Here is a 17,804-nt window from a genome sequence, read left to right as displayed (position 1 = left end):
AAATAAATTGTTCACACTACAGGTAAAAACTAATACAAATTCTAACCCTAAATATTTTGGTATTTTGTCATAGAGTAAAATATTTTATCATTTTCTATAATTTTCACTTAAAAAAACTTCAAACATGGACTATATACAAAAAGACTAAAAATATGTTTATATATTATAAAAAATTAAGAAAATTATAAAAATATTAAATTTGACAAAATATTTACGCTAATAACATATTTTCAGATTTGATTAATAATATATATGAATATGGAAGGATCTACTTTTAATTTATGACGAGGATAACAATAAAATTTTAAAATTTTGCTATAAATTATAAATATTTTAATTTATTTTACTATTTAAAAAAGTTCAAACAAACATATTTATTATCAATAAATTGGGTTTATATTTGCAAATATTTTAAACCCATTGTTATTTAAAATATATTTTTTTTAAAAAAAAAGATTTAGAAACTTTTCCCGTGCAATTTCGGTGAAAAGAAAAGAAAAAATGGTGGGAGTGCGGTGGAAGAAAGAGAAATGAGAATGGGCGCCATGCCATGATCGAATCCATCTGGACCTGTTTTTGACAGTTGGGTTCTTCTTCTTCTTCTTCACGTTCTGTAATTCACCTAACAGAAGAAGAAAGAAGAATCGGATCCAATTCTCTTCAATTTTTATATTAGTTCTCTAAACTCCATCTCAATTCTTCACCCACTTATTCAACTTCACTTCTTCACTTCTTCACTTCTTCATCTTCTTCACTGTTTTGCTTAGCTAAGCCATACGCTTCCTTCCCCTTTTTTTTCACTCAATTCTTTAGCTGTTAAAAAATAAAGCTATTCTATTACGTGACCATTACCCCACATGAAGCTGCTGATACCTTTCCTCATAATGTGGTTTTTTAGAGCCTTCAATCCCATTACAAATCACACTCTCTCACTCTCTTCTTCTTCTCCTCCTTCTCCTCCTTCTCTGCTGCATTCGTTTTGATTCTCTCTCAAATGATGGAATAACCATCCATTCAAGTGTTTTTCTTGGTGGGGTTTATTGGTTTTCAAATGGGGTTTTGTTTTAAGCTTCTTATTCGTCGGCTCTGATTTTTCTTTTCTTTCTTTCTTTTTTTCTTTTTTCTTTTTTTTTTTTTCTTTTCATTTTGGAGATTTGGGGTTCGTTTGTTTGTTTTTTTCCCCTTGCAGTGTGTTTAAGAAATGGCACCGAGATTGGGATTTTTGTGTCGGTGGGGTAAAGAGAAAGACCCTCAAAAGGGAACTCCGGTAGTTGTAACAATGGAGAAACCTAACTTCTCCGTCGTGGAGATCGACGGTCCCGACGCTGCATTCCGGCCGGTGGAGAAGAGTAGAGGCAAAAATGCCAAACAGGTTACATGGGTTCTTCTTCTAAAGGCCAATCGAGCCGTCGGTTGCATAACTTGGCTTCTTACTGTTCTTTGGGCATTGTTGGGTACAATCAAGAAGAGGCTGATCTACAGACAAGGAGTCGCCATTGAAGGCGGGAAGTTGGGAAGAGGGAAGTTATTGTTTGGAGTTATTAGAGTTTTCTTAGTAACTTCTATTGCCATTCTTATTTTTGAAATACTTGCTTATTTCAAAGGCTGGCATTATTTCCAGAATTCCAATCTCCATATTCCTCAAGCTTCTGAGTTGCAAGGATTCCTTCATTCACTCTATGTAGCTTGGTTAACTTTTAGAGCAGAGTACATTGCTCCCCTCATTCAAACACTCTCTAAATTTTGCATTGTCTTGTTCCTTATTCAATCAGTGGATCGTATGATTCTCTGTTTCGGTTGCCTGTGGATTAAGTACAAAAGATTTGAACCCAAGATTGAAGGGGATCCCTTTAAGTTGGATGATGTGGAAGGAGCTGGGTACAAGTATCCAATGGTTCTTGTTCAAATTCCCATGTGCAACGAGCGGGAGGTTATGATCCTTTTCGATCTATTTCCCCTTTGTTTCTCTATTTTTTAGTATGTGACAAATCTGAGTTAAGGATTCTTCATAATTATTTAGCTTTTCAGTGATTTGATAATTGTAGGAGAGATGAGGAGTGAACATAGCATGTGAGAGCAATAAAGCATAAATATTTAATTAACTTAGGCATTAAACGGGCATAAAAAACGAGTGAGATTACTACATGCTTCTCTTATGTTGATGTAGTTTTATAAATTTTTATCTGTATGTTGGAGTAATCAATGACAGTTAGTAGTTCTCGTTGTAGTTTCAGAAAATTATGTTAGATTCCAAATATAACTGACTTTACAATCATTTTATACAGGTTTATGAGCAATCTATCTCTGCAGTCTGTCAAATTGATTGGCCAAGGGACCATTTACTAATTCAAGTTCTTGATGACTCTGATGATGAGAGCATCCAAATGTTAATTAAAGCAGAGGTTGCTAAATGGAGCCAAAAGGGGGTAAACATAGTGTATCGCCATCGATTAGTAAGAACAGGGTATAAAGCAGGGAATCTCAAGTCTGCAATGAGTTGCGATTATGTTAGAGACTATGAGTTTGTCGCAATTTTTGACGCTGACTTTCAACCTAATCCAGATTTTCTTAAACTGACCGTCCCCCATTTCAAGGTGGAAACAACAAAACACACTTTTTTCCCCATGTTCTTTGTCTATGTAAATTTTGTTGATCTTCCCGTCCCTTGCATTTTTTCTTTTTGCAGGATAACCCGGAGCTTGGGTTGGTTCAGGCCAGATGGTCTTTCGTGAACACGGACGAAAACTTGTTGACACGCCTTCAAAATATTAACTTGTGTTTCCACTTTGAGGTAGAACAGCAGGTTAATGGGGTGTTCCTTAATTTCTTTGGTTTCAATGGCACTGCTGGTGTTTGGAGGATTAAAGCTTTGGAGGAGTCTGGAGGATGGCTTGAAAGAACCACAGTAGAGGATATGGACATAGCTGTGAGAGCCCATCTTAACGGCTGGAAATTTGTATTTCTAAACGACGTTAAGGTAATCGAATCTGTCACTTCATTAGGTTGAGGAAACTATGATTTCAACTTGACTGGTCTAATTATCTATCTTGTTGGATAATAACTTGAGCATAACTTCAATTATCAAAAGAAAATATGTATTAATAAAGTTGAATACGCTTGTTTTCATTTAATTTAAACCTTCAGAAATTTTCAAATGTAAAATTCAGGTCCTTTGTGAAGTTCCTGAGTCCTATGAAGCTTATAGGAAGCAGCAACATCGTTGGCATTCTGGTCCTATGCAACTCTTCAGGTTGTGTCTTCCAGCAGTCATAAGTTCTAAGGTACGGTCTTTGTGTTCACATTCTGATACTCTAACTATTAGTCGCCTCGTCATTGGATAACGATGAAGAGATGATGCCTTGAACTTTTTATAATGCAGATATCAACATGGAAGAAGGCAAATTTGATACTGTTGTTCTTTCTATTAAGGAAGCTTATCCTTCCATTCTATTCCTTCACTTTGTTCTGCATAATTCTTCCTCTAACCATGTTCGTACCAGAAGCTGAGCTTCCTGTATGGGTGATCTGTTATGTCCCCATTTTCATGTCATTACTCAACATTCTTCCGTCCCCAAAATCTTTTCCTTTTATTGTCCCCTACCTTCTTTTTGAGAACACCATGTCCGTCACCAAATTCAATGCCATGGTATCTGGTTTATTCCAGTTAGGTAGCTCTTATGAGTGGATTGTAACTAAAAAAGCTGGCAGGTCCTCCGAATCCGACTTACTGGCTGCTGCTGAAAGGGACGCTAAGACAATGAATCAAGCACAGATCTATAGAGGTGCTTCCGAGAGTGAGATTTCCGAGTTGGCTCACTTGAAGGAACACAAAGAAGTAGTCTCTGCACCTGTCAAAAAAGTTAACAAGATATATCGGAAAGAGCTAGCTCTCGCGTTTCTTTTGCTCTTAGCCTCACTCAGGAGTCTCTTGGCTGCACAAGGAGTCCACTTCTACTTCTTGATGTTCCAAGGTGTAACCTTCCTCCTTGTAGGCCTTGATCTAATTGGAGAGCAAATGAGCTGACTTCACACAATTGAATCCAAGATCAAGCTGGATAAACAACATTTTCTTGTGCTGTAGCAGCAAAGTTCTGTTTGTGCAGTATAATTTGTTCCACCGAGAGAATTTAACTCTCGATAATCAAAGATGCTGAACCCATCTCTGATTCAATAAAAAGAGACGATATTGAAGTCTTCTAAAGAACATCATCTTTTGGATCGCCCTTCATATCATACACACCAGCCACCACCTTCATTCTTCCCTTACACACTCATACAGCATCTGTGATTGTAATCATTCATAAGCTGTTTCAGCAGTTTAGTGTTTATTATGCAAATAAGTTCTGCTTTATTATTTCCACAGCCACCATTAATTCTTTCTTGGGTGTAGTTTTGGCCTTTCCAAGACCCCGTTGTACACAGAAACCGAACTGAACCAAACAATCAGTTTGAATCAAGCTGCCTTTGTTGTATGGTTTTCAGGACCTGTAAGACTTCAAACTTCTCTGTAAATGTACTGTTTCATCCAATCTTATATATATATCATATTTTTCACTACTTCAATGATGGCCCTTTGTTCTTTTAATCTACTGCAATTTACTTGTGCTGCAAAGTACAAAGCTAGTGTCGGCAGGTTAAGTTTGATCAGAGGAAAGTTGATTGTTTTGGGTGGCTAAGATTGTTAGTTCAGATACCTTTTCAATCCTTATTAGAAGACTACAGAAATATTTGTGGGGGCCAGGATCTAGTGTGGGCATATGCTCTGATTCTTTTCTTTTCTTTTCTCTTTCTTTCTTTTTATTTTATTGTGTTGTTGTGGGTAGTGCCTACTATTGCTATTGTCACTGGTTGGTGGAATGGTTTAATGACAAATTTGGCCATTGTTTTCTTGACTGGTTACGTATGGCCCTTTTTAATTAAAGCTTTGTCTTTAGCTTATTCGACCTCTTTCTCTGGAAAAACTATGATTTGACAAACTGAGTCATGACCCACCTCTCTTGCACGTTTTCAAGTTGGCAAGTTGAATGTTAACTGGATTTTCATTCCATAAGTTTAGGGTACCAGTGGGCCAACTTTCTTTTAACTACCTTAGATTATGTCTGAGATTACTCTCTTAAGCCAAATGCTATCCGGGAAAACTCTCTTACGACTTATTATATCCCATAAGTGTTCAAAAGGATGTTTCTCGACCTTTTCGCTTATAGCCACAGCATCTCACATGAGGTAATGAAAGTAACAACAGAAGATATTGTCCCTATTTGGTTTAGATTTAGTTTTTGATCTTATATCTTGATGAAAATGTTGTTGAATGCTGGTGCTCTGTTAAGTAGAAGTGCAGCAAGTACAGTGAAAATTGTTTGAAAGACCTCTAGGAATTGGTTGAGTTCCAATATAAAAATACAAAGTTAGAAATGAATGAATGAAAGGTGAAAAAAAAAGGGTAATAATATACAAGTGAATATCTTATTACAGTCAAAGATGAGACTGTTCTTGAATGGGTTTTTTTTTTTTTTTTTTGTTTCAACAAGTTAATCATCTGGTTCTTCAGAAAAGTCAGGCTCATCGGGCTTTCGAAGTTTGGATAAGTTAACATCCTTGAGCTTTTGTGCTCCTCTACGTGTGTTTGCAGCAAACCTTGAAGCCAATATGGTGACACCAAGGTTTTGTTTTGCTTGAGAGTAACTTGAGCGTGGGGTACTATGTCCTTCCTCTTCTTGTTCAGCTTCCTCGGCCACTGGCTTCTCGGGAGTCAACGAGAAAGACTCCTGCAAGCTGAGTGACTTCGCTATGATTCTCCTTTTGAAGCGACGCCATGCTGCCTGAATGAAGCATGCTGCCCAGGTTCTCCAGTGATAAGAGTAAAACCGGAAGGTATGCTGAAGCTTCTTGCTATGAAGTCGTCGAAACTGGTTAGCAACGAATTTGAGATCCTCTGCACGTAGAGCAAAGGCTTCCACTTCAGTGATTGCTCGAACAGTTCTGGTAGAAGACGGTAAGCTGATTGATGATTTTGGTAGCAATGCCCAAGCGAGAAGCTCTTCACCGCAAAAATCACCAGGTCTTAAGGTTATGGAATTGAAAAAACCCAATCGTCCTCCATCCGTTGTGGAGCTCTCGAGCATCCCTCGAATGATAAAGAGCATCTCGGTAACAGGATCTCCTTCACGAACAATGTAAGTACGTTGTGTACATAGAGAGGAAGCCAGTCGCTCGCAAATTGCATCCAGTAGTTGACCATCCATTTGTGCAAAGAAAGGAACCTGCAATCTCCAAAAAAAAACAACAACTCAATTTTGATGAAAATTTTCTTTCTAAAGGGCAATAAAAACTAATTTTAGGAGTTGTTGGGAATAGATTTTCCAAAAAAAAAAAAAAAGATGAAATTAAATAGAACTAAAAAATATATATTATTCCTATAGTTAAAAAAAGTATACAATTTAAGATGAAAAATTATTATAAATAATATTGAAAATATTTACAAAAATTGGAGATTTAGAAGAGAGCTTACACGTCGAACAAGGTCGAGGCACAAGTGACGCTGAATATCTCGACGGAGATCTGTTGGAAGGCCTTGTAAGATCGACTCTTCGTCCACTCCTCGTGTTGCAAGCCACTTATATTGAACAAATCTCCTCACACGTTCTTGTAAATCTTGAGGGAGTTGTCGATGTTTCATCCATTCCTCAGTGTCTCGACGCTTCACCCTCCATTCCTCCAGTCTCACGGTGATGGATTGCAAATAGGTCTGCATTATAACACAAGTTTGAGAGAGAGATGGAATAAAAAGTCTACAACTTATTTATGATACATAGATTTGACGTGAAACAGATGAATGACAAAGATAGAAAATCTCTTTAATCTTTATGCTCTAAATAAATGTATGACAGATTTGACATGTTGATTAAGAAGTTTATAGAAGCATGACAAAGATTATCATATAATAAAGTCTTCACTTTTCAAATAATTACCTTCCAAAATGAACCCATGAGTACAAACATTACACACAATATGTTTGTCACTGTATTAGGTATTAAATTATCGTACAAAACCACCTTGTCAGTGCTTACAAGGATAGAGTACATATCAGTTACTGCTGAGCTAAACTCGTTTTGGTTGTTGTGATTATATTGTGCAACTACGATCTATGATATTTTCTAAGTTGATTCCGACAGATCAAACTGTGAGTAGTGGAAAATGAAAAATGAGTTCGAACGTACCTGCATATTTCCGATCAAATGCGCAAACAAGACCAAACCCATTATAGCAATGAGGATAGCAAACAAAGTCTCTCCTATGAAGATGCTTGTTTCCAAACTCTGACCATAGGAACTGGAAAATTTATAAATGAAACATAATGTCAAAGTTAAGAAAGCAAATACACAAATACAAGTAGCTCAACTACTCAAAAAGTTTATACATACCTCAAGTTCTGTAAGCCCCACCATAAACAATAGAAATACTTTTGAAGGAACCGGGAGGAGATGACATTTTTTGTGATCGCATCCGCAAATATCCCATAATTGAAAACGAAGTCTTCATCTGGAGAACATTGGCTAAAAACAGTAGTATTCACTTCCCATATCCTGCGGTCTACATCATTTAAAGTACCACAATCCAAATAGTCAAGATGGCATTTCATAGGACTGAATTCCCTCCTGCAGGTGAACTTCCAGCACATGGCATGGCGCTCCACAGATAGTAAATACCATGCTGCTCCTAAGATCTATGTGAACAAAAGAAACTTCAAACAGGTTGCCTTTGAAGTATATTTAGAATGTAAAAAACGAGGAGCGAGACGAGAGGCACGCGGGTTCATTACATACATGACTAGCTAGCATATACAATACAAGGTTATATGCAGCTCCAGCCCAAGCAGTCTTTGTGACAACACCAGTAGTTTTGATAATGTGGGAACTTAATGGGAAAATCAGGTAAAATCTTGGAATATACTGAAGCAGGACAATTAATACAAGAGTATTGTTTGTATGGTCTGCATGAGAGCTTCTAATTGCTGGCATGATAAACCATATCATAATCTGTCAAAAATAAGTTTTAAAAAAATGTACATATCAACAAAGGTGGTAATAAAAATAACATCATCTATGACCTCAGTTGAGATATAAAAACAAAATATAGAAAACTGTTGCTTCGGATGAAACAGCTGCAATACAGCTCATATACAAATACGGGCCTACATGAAAGAAACTGCAAATCTCAAAGAATACAGTCATGTTGGGAGACGGAAATAAAGGTTAAGAATTGATTGAAAACGTAGTCTCGAAGAGATTTTTCAATATAATTTACACAAACAGCCCCTTTTCATCCAATTTTCTTCTTACTTTTTGTTTTTGAAAATTAATGTTTACTTTCTCAGAATTTTTATAATAATAGTTTTATTTCTTTTCCAACTAACCATTGTTCTTAACTAAAATTTGAAAATAAACTACTTTTTTTTCTTAAGTTTTATTTTAACTTTGATTTTGAAAGCAATCATGAAAAAGTAGACAACAAAACAAAAAAATATAAAATAGAATAATAGGTAGATGTAGTCTTTATAAACACTTTTTTAAAATTAAAAACCAAAGTTCCCCTTTTATAAACTCTTTTGCTTTTTGTTTTTGGTTTTTGTAAATAAAGTCATAAACACTGCTTCAATTTACTAGTTTCTTTACAATGTTCTTAATGTTTTCAAAATCAAAACCAAGTTTCGAAAATTTCAACAAGTAGATTTTAAAAGATGTTTTTTTTTAATCTTAATTAAAAAATCTCTGTAGAAAAGATAATCATCATTGTAAAAAATGTGAGAAAAAAGAACTACATAACTTTCAAAAATTTAAAAAGAATTACGAAATAATTAGACACAAATAGTTATCAAACAAACTAACTAAGATTTGAAGCTAAATTTCAAACATGAAGTTGTGATAGAACTAATACAAAGATCGTCCATGGCTAACAATTTCGTTTTTTCAATTTTGGAAAACCAAACACTCCTAAAAATAGATAATAATACAAATAAACTAATAGAGCTAAAATTTTAAAAAACGAAACGAGTAATGAAAACATGAAGCTGTGATGAACAATAGCAAACAAATGTGTTAGTTAAAATACCTGAGGAAGAGGCAGAGAAGCAATGAGATCTACACAGAAATCAGACTTCAAATAGCGTTCAGCAATCTTCTTAGGATCAGTAACAAGTTCACCTTTGCCAAAAACTCTTGAAGTTGGTGATACATAAGCAATGCGGAACTTCAAAATCATATGCAACAGATAAAAGACATCGGCAAAAGTACGAAAAACAGTCACAACAATTCCCAAATTGAAATCAGTAGTCATACAAGATGACCTGTTATGATGAATCACTGAAGGAAGGTAGAAGAACAAGGGATCTACAAAAAGAGCAGTCAAACAAGAGAATAAAAAAACCCTGTTCCATCTCAAAATCCTTTCACTTTCAGGGTTAAGTATCCTCTTATTCTTCTGTTCTTGCGAAGAATCAACTTTACTTTCACTCTCTAATTTCGTCCCCATTTTGAAAACAGGCAATGGGAACTCAATACCCTTCTTCTTATTCCCATCGTTTTTCTCCAGATTGGAATAAAACCTAAAAAAAACGAAAAACCCATCAACCAAAATCTCAAATTAAGTAGAGGAAATGGGAACTCAATACGCTTCTTCTTATTCCCATCCAACATTGGAGTAAAAACCCAAAGAAACGAGAAACCCATCAACCAAAATCTAAAAACAAGTAAAGGAAAACAGAAGAAATCACCTGACGAATTTGCGTTTGTTGTGTTCCATGAAGAGAAATATGGATTAATCCATGAAGCGATTTGATGAAAGAAAGAGAAGTGGGGAAGATTCACATTGGAAGAAAAAAGTATCCCGCAATGGGCGGAAAGAGAAATAATGATGAGGGGATTGTCGTATATGGTTGACTTAGCACTGAAAGAGCTGGCAGAGGAAAAAGGGTAAAAATGGCGGAATAAGAAGAAGAAGAAGAAGATGATGATGATGAGATTTGATTTGGGGTTAAATTATTATGAATAATATAATGAGTCGAGTGAAGGAAGATATTGAAAAACGTGTAGAGCATAAAGAAGAAGGAAAAAATGGAGTAATGAAATGGATTGAAATCCATTGAGAAGAAGAAGATTTGATATTGATATTGATGTTCTTCATTTCAATTGAATTGGAATCAAAGATTTTTCAGTTGTAGAAAGAAGCATTAATGGGACCCAATTGCAGGCGGGAAGTAAGGTTTTCTTTTTCTTTTTTCTTTTTTCTTTTATAATAATAATAATAATAATAATCAATTGGAATTGATTGTTGTTATTATTTTTTTTTCTTCAAATTTCAACGATGTGTTATTTAAGTCAGCTACGAATCTGCCTTTTCTTTCCCACGCACATTCCTTTTTATTTTTTTATTTTTTTTCCAAAAATACAAAAAATGAACAAACTATTAATTTAGGAACCGAACCCCTCCAAAATACAAAATTTATTACGCTCCCTATTTTTACATAAAGCTTAAATATTTTATTTTTTACATTTATTTTGTATGCTTTTTTCAAAAAAAATTTTATTCATAAACTATTATAAACAAGTATTTGCTAAATATAGTAAACTTTTAGATTGGATAGTCTAATTTTACTATAATTTATAAATATTTTGATTCATTTTATTATATTGAAAATATTCTTATTTTTTTCCCTTTTCTGCTCTTCTAATTTACTTCTACGAAGCAAAATGGTCATTTTTTTTAAAGTTTAGTAATCAAATTGAGCTATAGTTAAAAGTACAATAACTAAATTTGTGTATTGTTAAGAAATGGAAAATATATAAAAAAACGTATAGAACACTTCTAAAAATACTAATACTAAATAGACGTAAACCTCAAATTCTAAATACTAATCATATAATCTAACCTTAGATATCGATGAATAAAAATATATCAATTATAAATTTGAATCTTCTTCAGTTCTACTCTTAAAATAAATTTTTTTAGAAAAGTTACATGCTTAAGTATAAGCAGCAGTTTAAAGAAATTTAACTTTTGCTTTAAGAAATGATTAATTATTGAACAATAAAATCAAATATCTTATAATGAAAGAAAGATTTAGTGATTAGTTGTAGAATCGAATTCGTTTATAGACAAAATTCCCAACTGTCAACTAATTTAATTATAACACAACTTGTGTTCTAAAACTGACACCCAACTAATGCTCAACCATAATTTTTCATATCAAACAGATTCTGATCCAAATTGTCACGTTTAATTGCCTAATTAATTAATTAATTGATCATTGGTTTTTGTGTTTATGGTATTAAATACATCTTTAATTATAGAACTGATGTTATTGTTCAAGATATTGAACTCCATTATCTTCTTGCGTATTCCCATTTGATACATTCCACTTGCCTCTTTTTATTGGACGATATCATTTTTGATATTATTGAGCACTTTAAGTCTGTTTATTTAGTTATTTTATTTATTTATTTTATGTCTAATAGTTATGTGAATTTTAAAATTAGTAATAACTCCCATTAAGATTCCAATTATATGTAATAATAGATTTCGTACAAATTCAACATTTTAAGAACATTTACAATAATTGTTTCCATTGAAGAAAGAAACATTTATAGTAAGGGTTTACATGTGGCTAACATAATAGAACATTTTATAATTCCATGTCAAATATGACAAAGTCCATAGTTGCTAGATATTATTTTTATAAAATTGGAGCAAAAAGTTGCATTAAAGACTTGATAAGATTATAATTTAAACTCATCACTCTTTCATTTCGGAACATACGTGGATAAGATAGATTAAATTTAAATTCCTCGTGATGAAGTCTAAAAAAAAAAGAAACAACTAATACTCCATTCATTTTTTCTTTCGTCAAATTTATTCGTAAATTTAACTCTATAAAAGAAATCTGTTGGTAGTAGAAATAGATATTTTTTTTATATTTGCAATTCTTGTTTTTAAAGCACACTTAATTGACAACTCTAAATTGCCACCCATGAAAATAGATTAACCGAATTGGTCTCAAATCTTCAGCCAAAGAAAAGTAGGCTTAAACTCACATTAGATAATAAATAAAGCAGTTAAAAACAATAATGAAAAACCAAGCCAATTTTTACACACAGAGAGATAGTTCATAAAATCAAATCATCGTAAGCGAATGAAAAAAGATAATTTTCAAAAACTGAAAACTAAATACAAACCAACAAGCAAATTAAAAAAAGGAAGAAAAAAACACAAAATGCTCTCCAATACGCAAAACCAAAACGACAGGCCATGGAGAAAGAAACCTAAGAAATCTCATGAACTGACCAAACAATTCAAGAATCGATAATAACAAGATTACGGTAATTTCCTAAATAGAACAGAACAATGTAATTGCAAGAAAAAGAAAACCCTCGAGTGCTTAGAAAATGAGAGAATCTAAAGAAAATTAATAATAATAGATTTAAACATGTCGCATTATATATATATATATATATCAAAACCAATATTCATATTCTCGGCCAAACATTTGAATCAAAAAATGCACGAGTCCAAATTTAAAAAAATATGGATATAAAAGGAATCATCAATCAATTGGGAGGAAAATTAGAAGAGGTTTGCATTTCCAGCTATGGATAGTCTAATAAAAAAAAACCTTTAGAATTAAAATGATGATCCAGCCTGGCAATTATAAAAAACATTCGCAAAAGATAAAAAGAGCAAAAGTCAAATTACAAAATCTTGATTGGTTACATATAATATGTGTGTGTGTGTATAGAACGTGCATAGTTGTTATGTGTAGGAGGGCAGACAAGGACCTAGCATCCGCATACTAAGACGAAGGGAAACTGGCGGGCATGATGATGACTTCCGATGACAAACCCACAGGAACACACTTATGTTTCTCTTGAGAGATAGGAAGAACTTTCAAGCAGAGGGGAAACGAACCAAGTCTCTGCTAGATGTGCAGAACTTGAACACGAACGCGATGATAATCTAAAGAATCATTGAAATGGGAGGTCGAGTGGCACGGAAGAGAACTCCCACTAGCACTTGGTTGGGTAGAGGTTGGCTCATCTTGAGACAAGTCACTTAAAGGCAACGTGGTCGTCAAGCAGTCACAACCGCCCCACCAAACAAGCAGTCGTAATCAAGAAAAAAAATTAACATGTATAAGACTTGAAATAAAAATTTCAAAAGAAATCCCCGTTCACAAGATACTGACTAGTAAAGCTTTAATCACCCCTTCAATTAATAGAACCATACCTAAGGAGATGCAAACGTCCTAAACGATCACATGTAGAGCGAAGCTAACTCTCGAGATTCAAATGATCAATGATGTTACCAAAAGACAACAAGGGAGAAACAGATCAAATGATAATAAATGATATGGAAAAACATCCTCCTAATGTGATGACGTAAATGCTATGAAGAGAAGAATGCAATGCAGATGCCTTAAGAAAAACTGATTTTCTATAAAAAAAAAAAAAAAAAAAATCCCAACCAAAACTTCTGTAGAACAGTTTTTCATGTACCTGCCAGAAGCATTTGATGACGTTCCTCATGCCTCATCAAGTTAATTAAAAAGGAATCCCATAAACAATATGAGAGCGTGCAAGACAACCGCAGAGAGATTCAATCAATAGCCGGCTGGGACCTACAACCTTTCAAATTGAAGATCCCAGAGCTGGGCAGTGTAGAACGAAATCCCAGAGGATAGGGCAGAAGCAGAAAAGCAGTGAAGCAGAAGCAGACGACTAGAAGCAGAAAAGCAGTGAGGCAGAACGAGACGACACCTCAACAAGGAAAAAAAAAACATACATCTTTAGCAGTGCCCTTCAAGACATTTGCTTAATAACACTATCAAAATAAATATGAGCTAATGATATTTTAGTATCCTACAACTATACTGATCAACTAAAAGAAAAACAATTCAAACAGAAGATAGAAAGGACTTATCCAAACTCAAAAGTAGAGGCTGAGGGCGTCGCCCGATTTTAAAAAGGTCCCATACGAAGTCCAAGCACTAAAAACATATAGACCCGGAGTAATCCTCTAAACATCATGTGTTAACTAAGGCAGGTTGAGAAGTTGGCAGTCTTCAGCTCCTGCTCCGGCGCCGGTCCTTTATGCCATTTCTGTACAAAATTAAAACACAGAACAAATCATAACAATGAATATAATTAAAACAAACCAATGTAATGCTTGGATATGCATGCAGAAAACTTATTTCAGATATGGAGAGCAGTGGAGGCTCTTCACACAATTATGTAGTGAAGAAAAACTAACTTAGAGCATCTACCACCAACGAGGAACAAAGGAAAAAAAAATAACACGCAATCCAGTACAGCAAAAAAATTCTAAGTTAAATCCCACACCAAAAATCATGCATCCAAGATATTACAGAACAAAAAATACCTAAACTTGAAGCACATCTTTTGCTGCAACTATAGAGCATGCAGGCTAGGCAGACAAATTCATGTAGAAGAAACTAAATCTACCAAAGGAAAAATATTTGTGAAGAGCCTCACCCGTTGGCATAAGGTATCTCCTCTCTACCACGGTATGGAGGTGATCTACTAAAGCTACGCCCACGAGGTGACACACTGCGACGTCTTGGAGATCTTCCACGGGGACTGTAACTCCTGAAAATAAATCAAAGACGTCAAAACCGCCTTAAATCATAAATAATACCAAAGGGAACTATTAACAAAAGCATGATCCAAACAACTGCGAATAAGAAACTAGCAGGATTTAGCCTCAATGTTCAGACCTGCGACCATAACTTGGACTCCGGCGGTATCGGGGACTGCGGCTACGTCTTCTTCCAGCACCGCCGCCACCACCACCGCCACCACCACCACCACCACCACGTAAACGGCATTCACGAGCAAAATGCCCAGGCTCACCACACTCATAGCATTTCAAATCAGATCCACCGGAACGACCACGACCCCCTCCTCCACGGCCACCTCCACCACCTCTAGAATTGTGAGAAAGTTCAACTCTCCAGCCATTCTTCCCTGATTCAGAATTAAAAGTTCATGAATGAGTTGCAACAAAATCTTCACCAATATCAACCATATTCAGAAAAATCATGGAAATCACAATTAACAAAACAAAATTGACATTAATGAACTGTCTGACAAAAATAAAATATAAACAAACTTCGGGACGAATATGAAGAAGGTGAAGCTAATAAACCATCAACATATCATAAAAGAAAAGGAAACTTGCTTATTTACAATAGATTGAAGAATAAAGATGAGCAAAATCATAGGAGATTCAGAAAAGTGTATAAACTAAAGTAAGAGGTACCCTAAAGTTTGTATATAGGATATTAAAAACAAAAAACATATGAAATTCTCATCAATGGATTAGAAATAATAGTTGGATAAGATGGCATCTGAGGAGGTGAAAATCCATGTACTTGAACTTGGTTCAATTATTCAATAGACATATAACGAAACAGTTTCCGAGTTCTGTATAAACCATACCAGAAATATCGTTGCTAAAAAGTGTATAAAACAATGCACCGCTTAAGAAAATGAAGAATCCATCCAATTACAGAGCGCACACACACAAATAAAGCAGAAAATCCCCAACGTACCATCTAATTCATGAATTGCATCCCGTGCATCTCTGGGGTCGTCGAAATCTATGAAGGCATAACCTGGGGGTCTTCGTGCAACCCATACACTGAAACACAACATGCAAAAATTGAATACCAGTGTTTGAAATCAATAAAATTTGTATCCTGCAGCCTAACACCCAGAAAGTAGGATTTAACCCTGAACGTACACCCAATTACAAATCTGGGAGCATCAACAAACCTTATAAAAGTTGGGCAGATAAAATTGTGGATAAACCAAGTATTTATATGGATAAACAGTTCCAAGAGATTATGATCACAACTACTCATCAAAATTTTGAAGACAGGCATTCCGATTATTAGCTGCTATGACTACCCAATTCATAAAGCAAATATGATGGAAGAGATCTAAACCCAGCCCAGATAAACCTTGAATAATTAGAAGTTGAAGTCTTAAATCCAGCTGACTACCCAATCCATAAATATTAGGCATACAGTATTATGGGACTATGATGTCAGCATCTAACAATATGTCAAGGTTAGTGCCTCAAAATGAGGCTAAGTTGCAGATCCCCTGCGCATGAAATTTTTCATTTCACAGCGGTGGGGGTGCTAAGAAGACTACTAGATGCCCAAGATAACATCCAAATTATTTGGTATCAACATCATCATGTAAATTGGACAATCTAAAGAAAATACTGAGTAAAATATTTTCTAAATTCAGGTAAATCCATGGCAACGGCCAAAGAGTTGATCAAGAAAATAAATAACTCAATAAGTAAATCTGAGGAGATAAGTTAGTGTTGGAAAGTCTTGAAAGCATGAAATTATGGTCGTAAGCTAAGTAGAGGTGCTGGTAAATATTTTTACTACGAGTTTTGAGTGTTCAAATTTTTCAGATACAACTATGAACCTATACCATATTCCAATAAAAATAACCCAATAATATATATCATCTTGTCTGGTAAATGGCGTTTAACATTGGAAGCAGAAAACACAATAAATTAACCACGAAGTTAAATATATCACACCTTCGAATAACTCCAAACACACGAAATTCATCTTCAAGCTCGCGCTCAGAGACCCTCGGATCCAAATTCCCAACATATACACGAGACATTGCTTGCCAGGAAACCTATGGATCACAAAAATAATCAAACAAGTAACCCAAAAATACAATACAATACACGAATTCACACATTATACTCCAGAAAATATTTAAAAAAGAAAAAACAGAAACCAAAATGGAGCATTAGCCCTACGGGTAACAATCCGATATCAGGAAAATGACCGGAGGCTTGAGGAGGGGAAAACAAATATCTTCCAAGATGATAATTTACTTGAAGGCAAGCATGAAATTAGATAAGAAAACAAGTTGGAGGAGGCGTACGAAGAGATCGGAGGCGATGAAGCACGTACCGGAAAAAACCCTAGCAGCACAACGTGATTCTCTCTTCGAGGTTCAGATATTTTGGGTTTCGAGTACTACGGGAATGCTTTTATATCTCCTACGAATTTAGGTTGGAGCCTTGAACTTTTTAAAATTGGTAAACTGCCCCCATATTCTTATGTGAATTTTTATTTTCTACCCTTTCCATCTATTTTTTTTTTCAAATTCGTAAAAAATATGAAATTTGATAAACTATTTATACTTCACAACAAAAAAAACAAATATAATAATTTTAGTTGTTTTGTTCTACGGACCGTAAACAGTTTATCAATTCTTTTTCTTCTTTCCTTTTTTTTAACCTATATATCATAACCAAACAACTATACCAAAAAAATCGTGCGACATAAAGAATGTAAATCATTCAAGATACTCGATCTTTCAAGCTTTAGATGCACCATAGTGTACCAACATGTTTTGACTTCAATGAACATGAGAGAATGAGACAACTTTCAGCTTTCTACCTTTATCCCTCTATCTCTTCAGTAACAGTAAAACTTTGGTCAAATCAACGACGTTGTCATTAAGTCAATTTATGATATTTTATATATTAGACTCGATTGATGTATTTGAACATATGGACGGAAGACTTGTTCCCAGGATCAAAGCATATTATCATAGGACAAACTCGCCTTTCAACATCTAAGGACAAACTTTTTACAACCAATCACACACGATCAACATGGCCTAGGACCCAACTCATGTGAATTTGCATCAAGGCTACAAGTTACGTCAATATTGAACTTTCAACAGCAA

The 17,804-nt window shown here is 34.6% G+C and overlaps 3 protein-coding genes across 7 annotated transcripts; 1 reads left to right on the top strand and 2 right to left on the bottom strand.

The window, feature by feature from the left end:
- Positions 1-525: 525 nt before the first annotated feature.
- Positions 526-4,563, top strand: LOC101217415 (probable xyloglucan glycosyltransferase 5). The gene is made up of 5 exons (XM_004136258.3): positions 526-1,930; positions 2,286-2,594; positions 2,687-2,977; positions 3,168-3,281; positions 3,380-4,563. Exons 1-5 carry the CDS (start codon positions 1,202-1,204, stop codon positions 4,022-4,024), a joined length of 2,088 nt encoding a protein of 695 aa, XP_004136306.1. The 5' UTR covers positions 526-1,201; the 3' UTR covers positions 4,025-4,563.
- Positions 4,564-5,301: 738 nt separating this feature from the next.
- Positions 5,302-10,208, bottom strand: LOC101211072 (probable cyclic nucleotide-gated ion channel 14). 2 transcript variants are annotated; one of them, XM_004136397.3, is made up of 7 exons: positions 9,770-10,208; positions 9,109-9,601; positions 7,824-8,036; positions 7,422-7,723; positions 7,218-7,329; positions 6,509-6,745; positions 5,302-6,260 (listed from the first exon to the last, which is right to left on the bottom strand). In XM_004136397.3, the coding sequence occupies exons 1-7, from the start codon at positions 9,796-9,798 to the stop codon at positions 5,529-5,531; spliced, it is 2,118 nt and encodes a 705-aa protein (XP_004136445.1). In that variant the 5' UTR covers positions 9,799-10,208; the 3' UTR covers positions 5,302-5,528. The 2 variants fall into 2 exon arrangements, with proteins under 2 accessions (XP_004136445.1, XP_031738269.1); XM_031882409.1 differs by lacking the exon at positions 7,824-8,036.
- Positions 10,209-12,603: 2,395 nt separating this feature from the next.
- Positions 12,604-17,168, bottom strand: LOC101217802 (serine/arginine-rich splicing factor RSZ22). 4 transcript variants are annotated; one of them, XR_004215376.1, is made up of 7 exons: positions 17,021-17,168; positions 16,633-16,736; positions 15,620-15,708; positions 14,783-15,032; positions 14,541-14,654; positions 13,545-14,147; positions 12,604-13,100 (listed from the first exon to the last, which is right to left on the bottom strand). XR_004215376.1 is itself a non-coding variant. In XM_004136259.3 (6 exons), exons 2-6 carry the CDS (start codon positions 16,719-16,721, stop codon positions 14,111-14,113), a joined length of 579 nt encoding a protein of 192 aa, XP_004136307.1. In that variant the 5' UTR covers positions 16,722-16,736; positions 17,021-17,168; the 3' UTR covers positions 12,604-14,110. The 4 variants fall into 4 exon arrangements, 3 of the variants coding, with proteins under 3 accessions (XP_004136307.1, XP_011652534.1, XP_011652535.1); XM_004136259.3 differs by having other exon boundaries at positions 12,604-14,147; XM_011654232.2 differs by having other exon boundaries at positions 12,604-14,147; positions 16,992-17,149.
- Between the last annotated feature and the right edge of the window lie 636 nt (positions 17,169-17,804).

This window comes from Cucumis sativus, chromosome 3, assembly GCF_000004075.3.
Source record: "Cucumis sativus cultivar 9930 chromosome 3, Cucumber_9930_V3, whole genome shotgun sequence".
Classification (NCBI taxonomy): Eukaryota; Viridiplantae; Streptophyta; class Magnoliopsida; order Cucurbitales; family Cucurbitaceae; genus Cucumis; species Cucumis sativus.
Note: the sequence above shows the minus strand (reverse complement) of the source record. Positions and strands in the feature narration are given on the sequence as shown.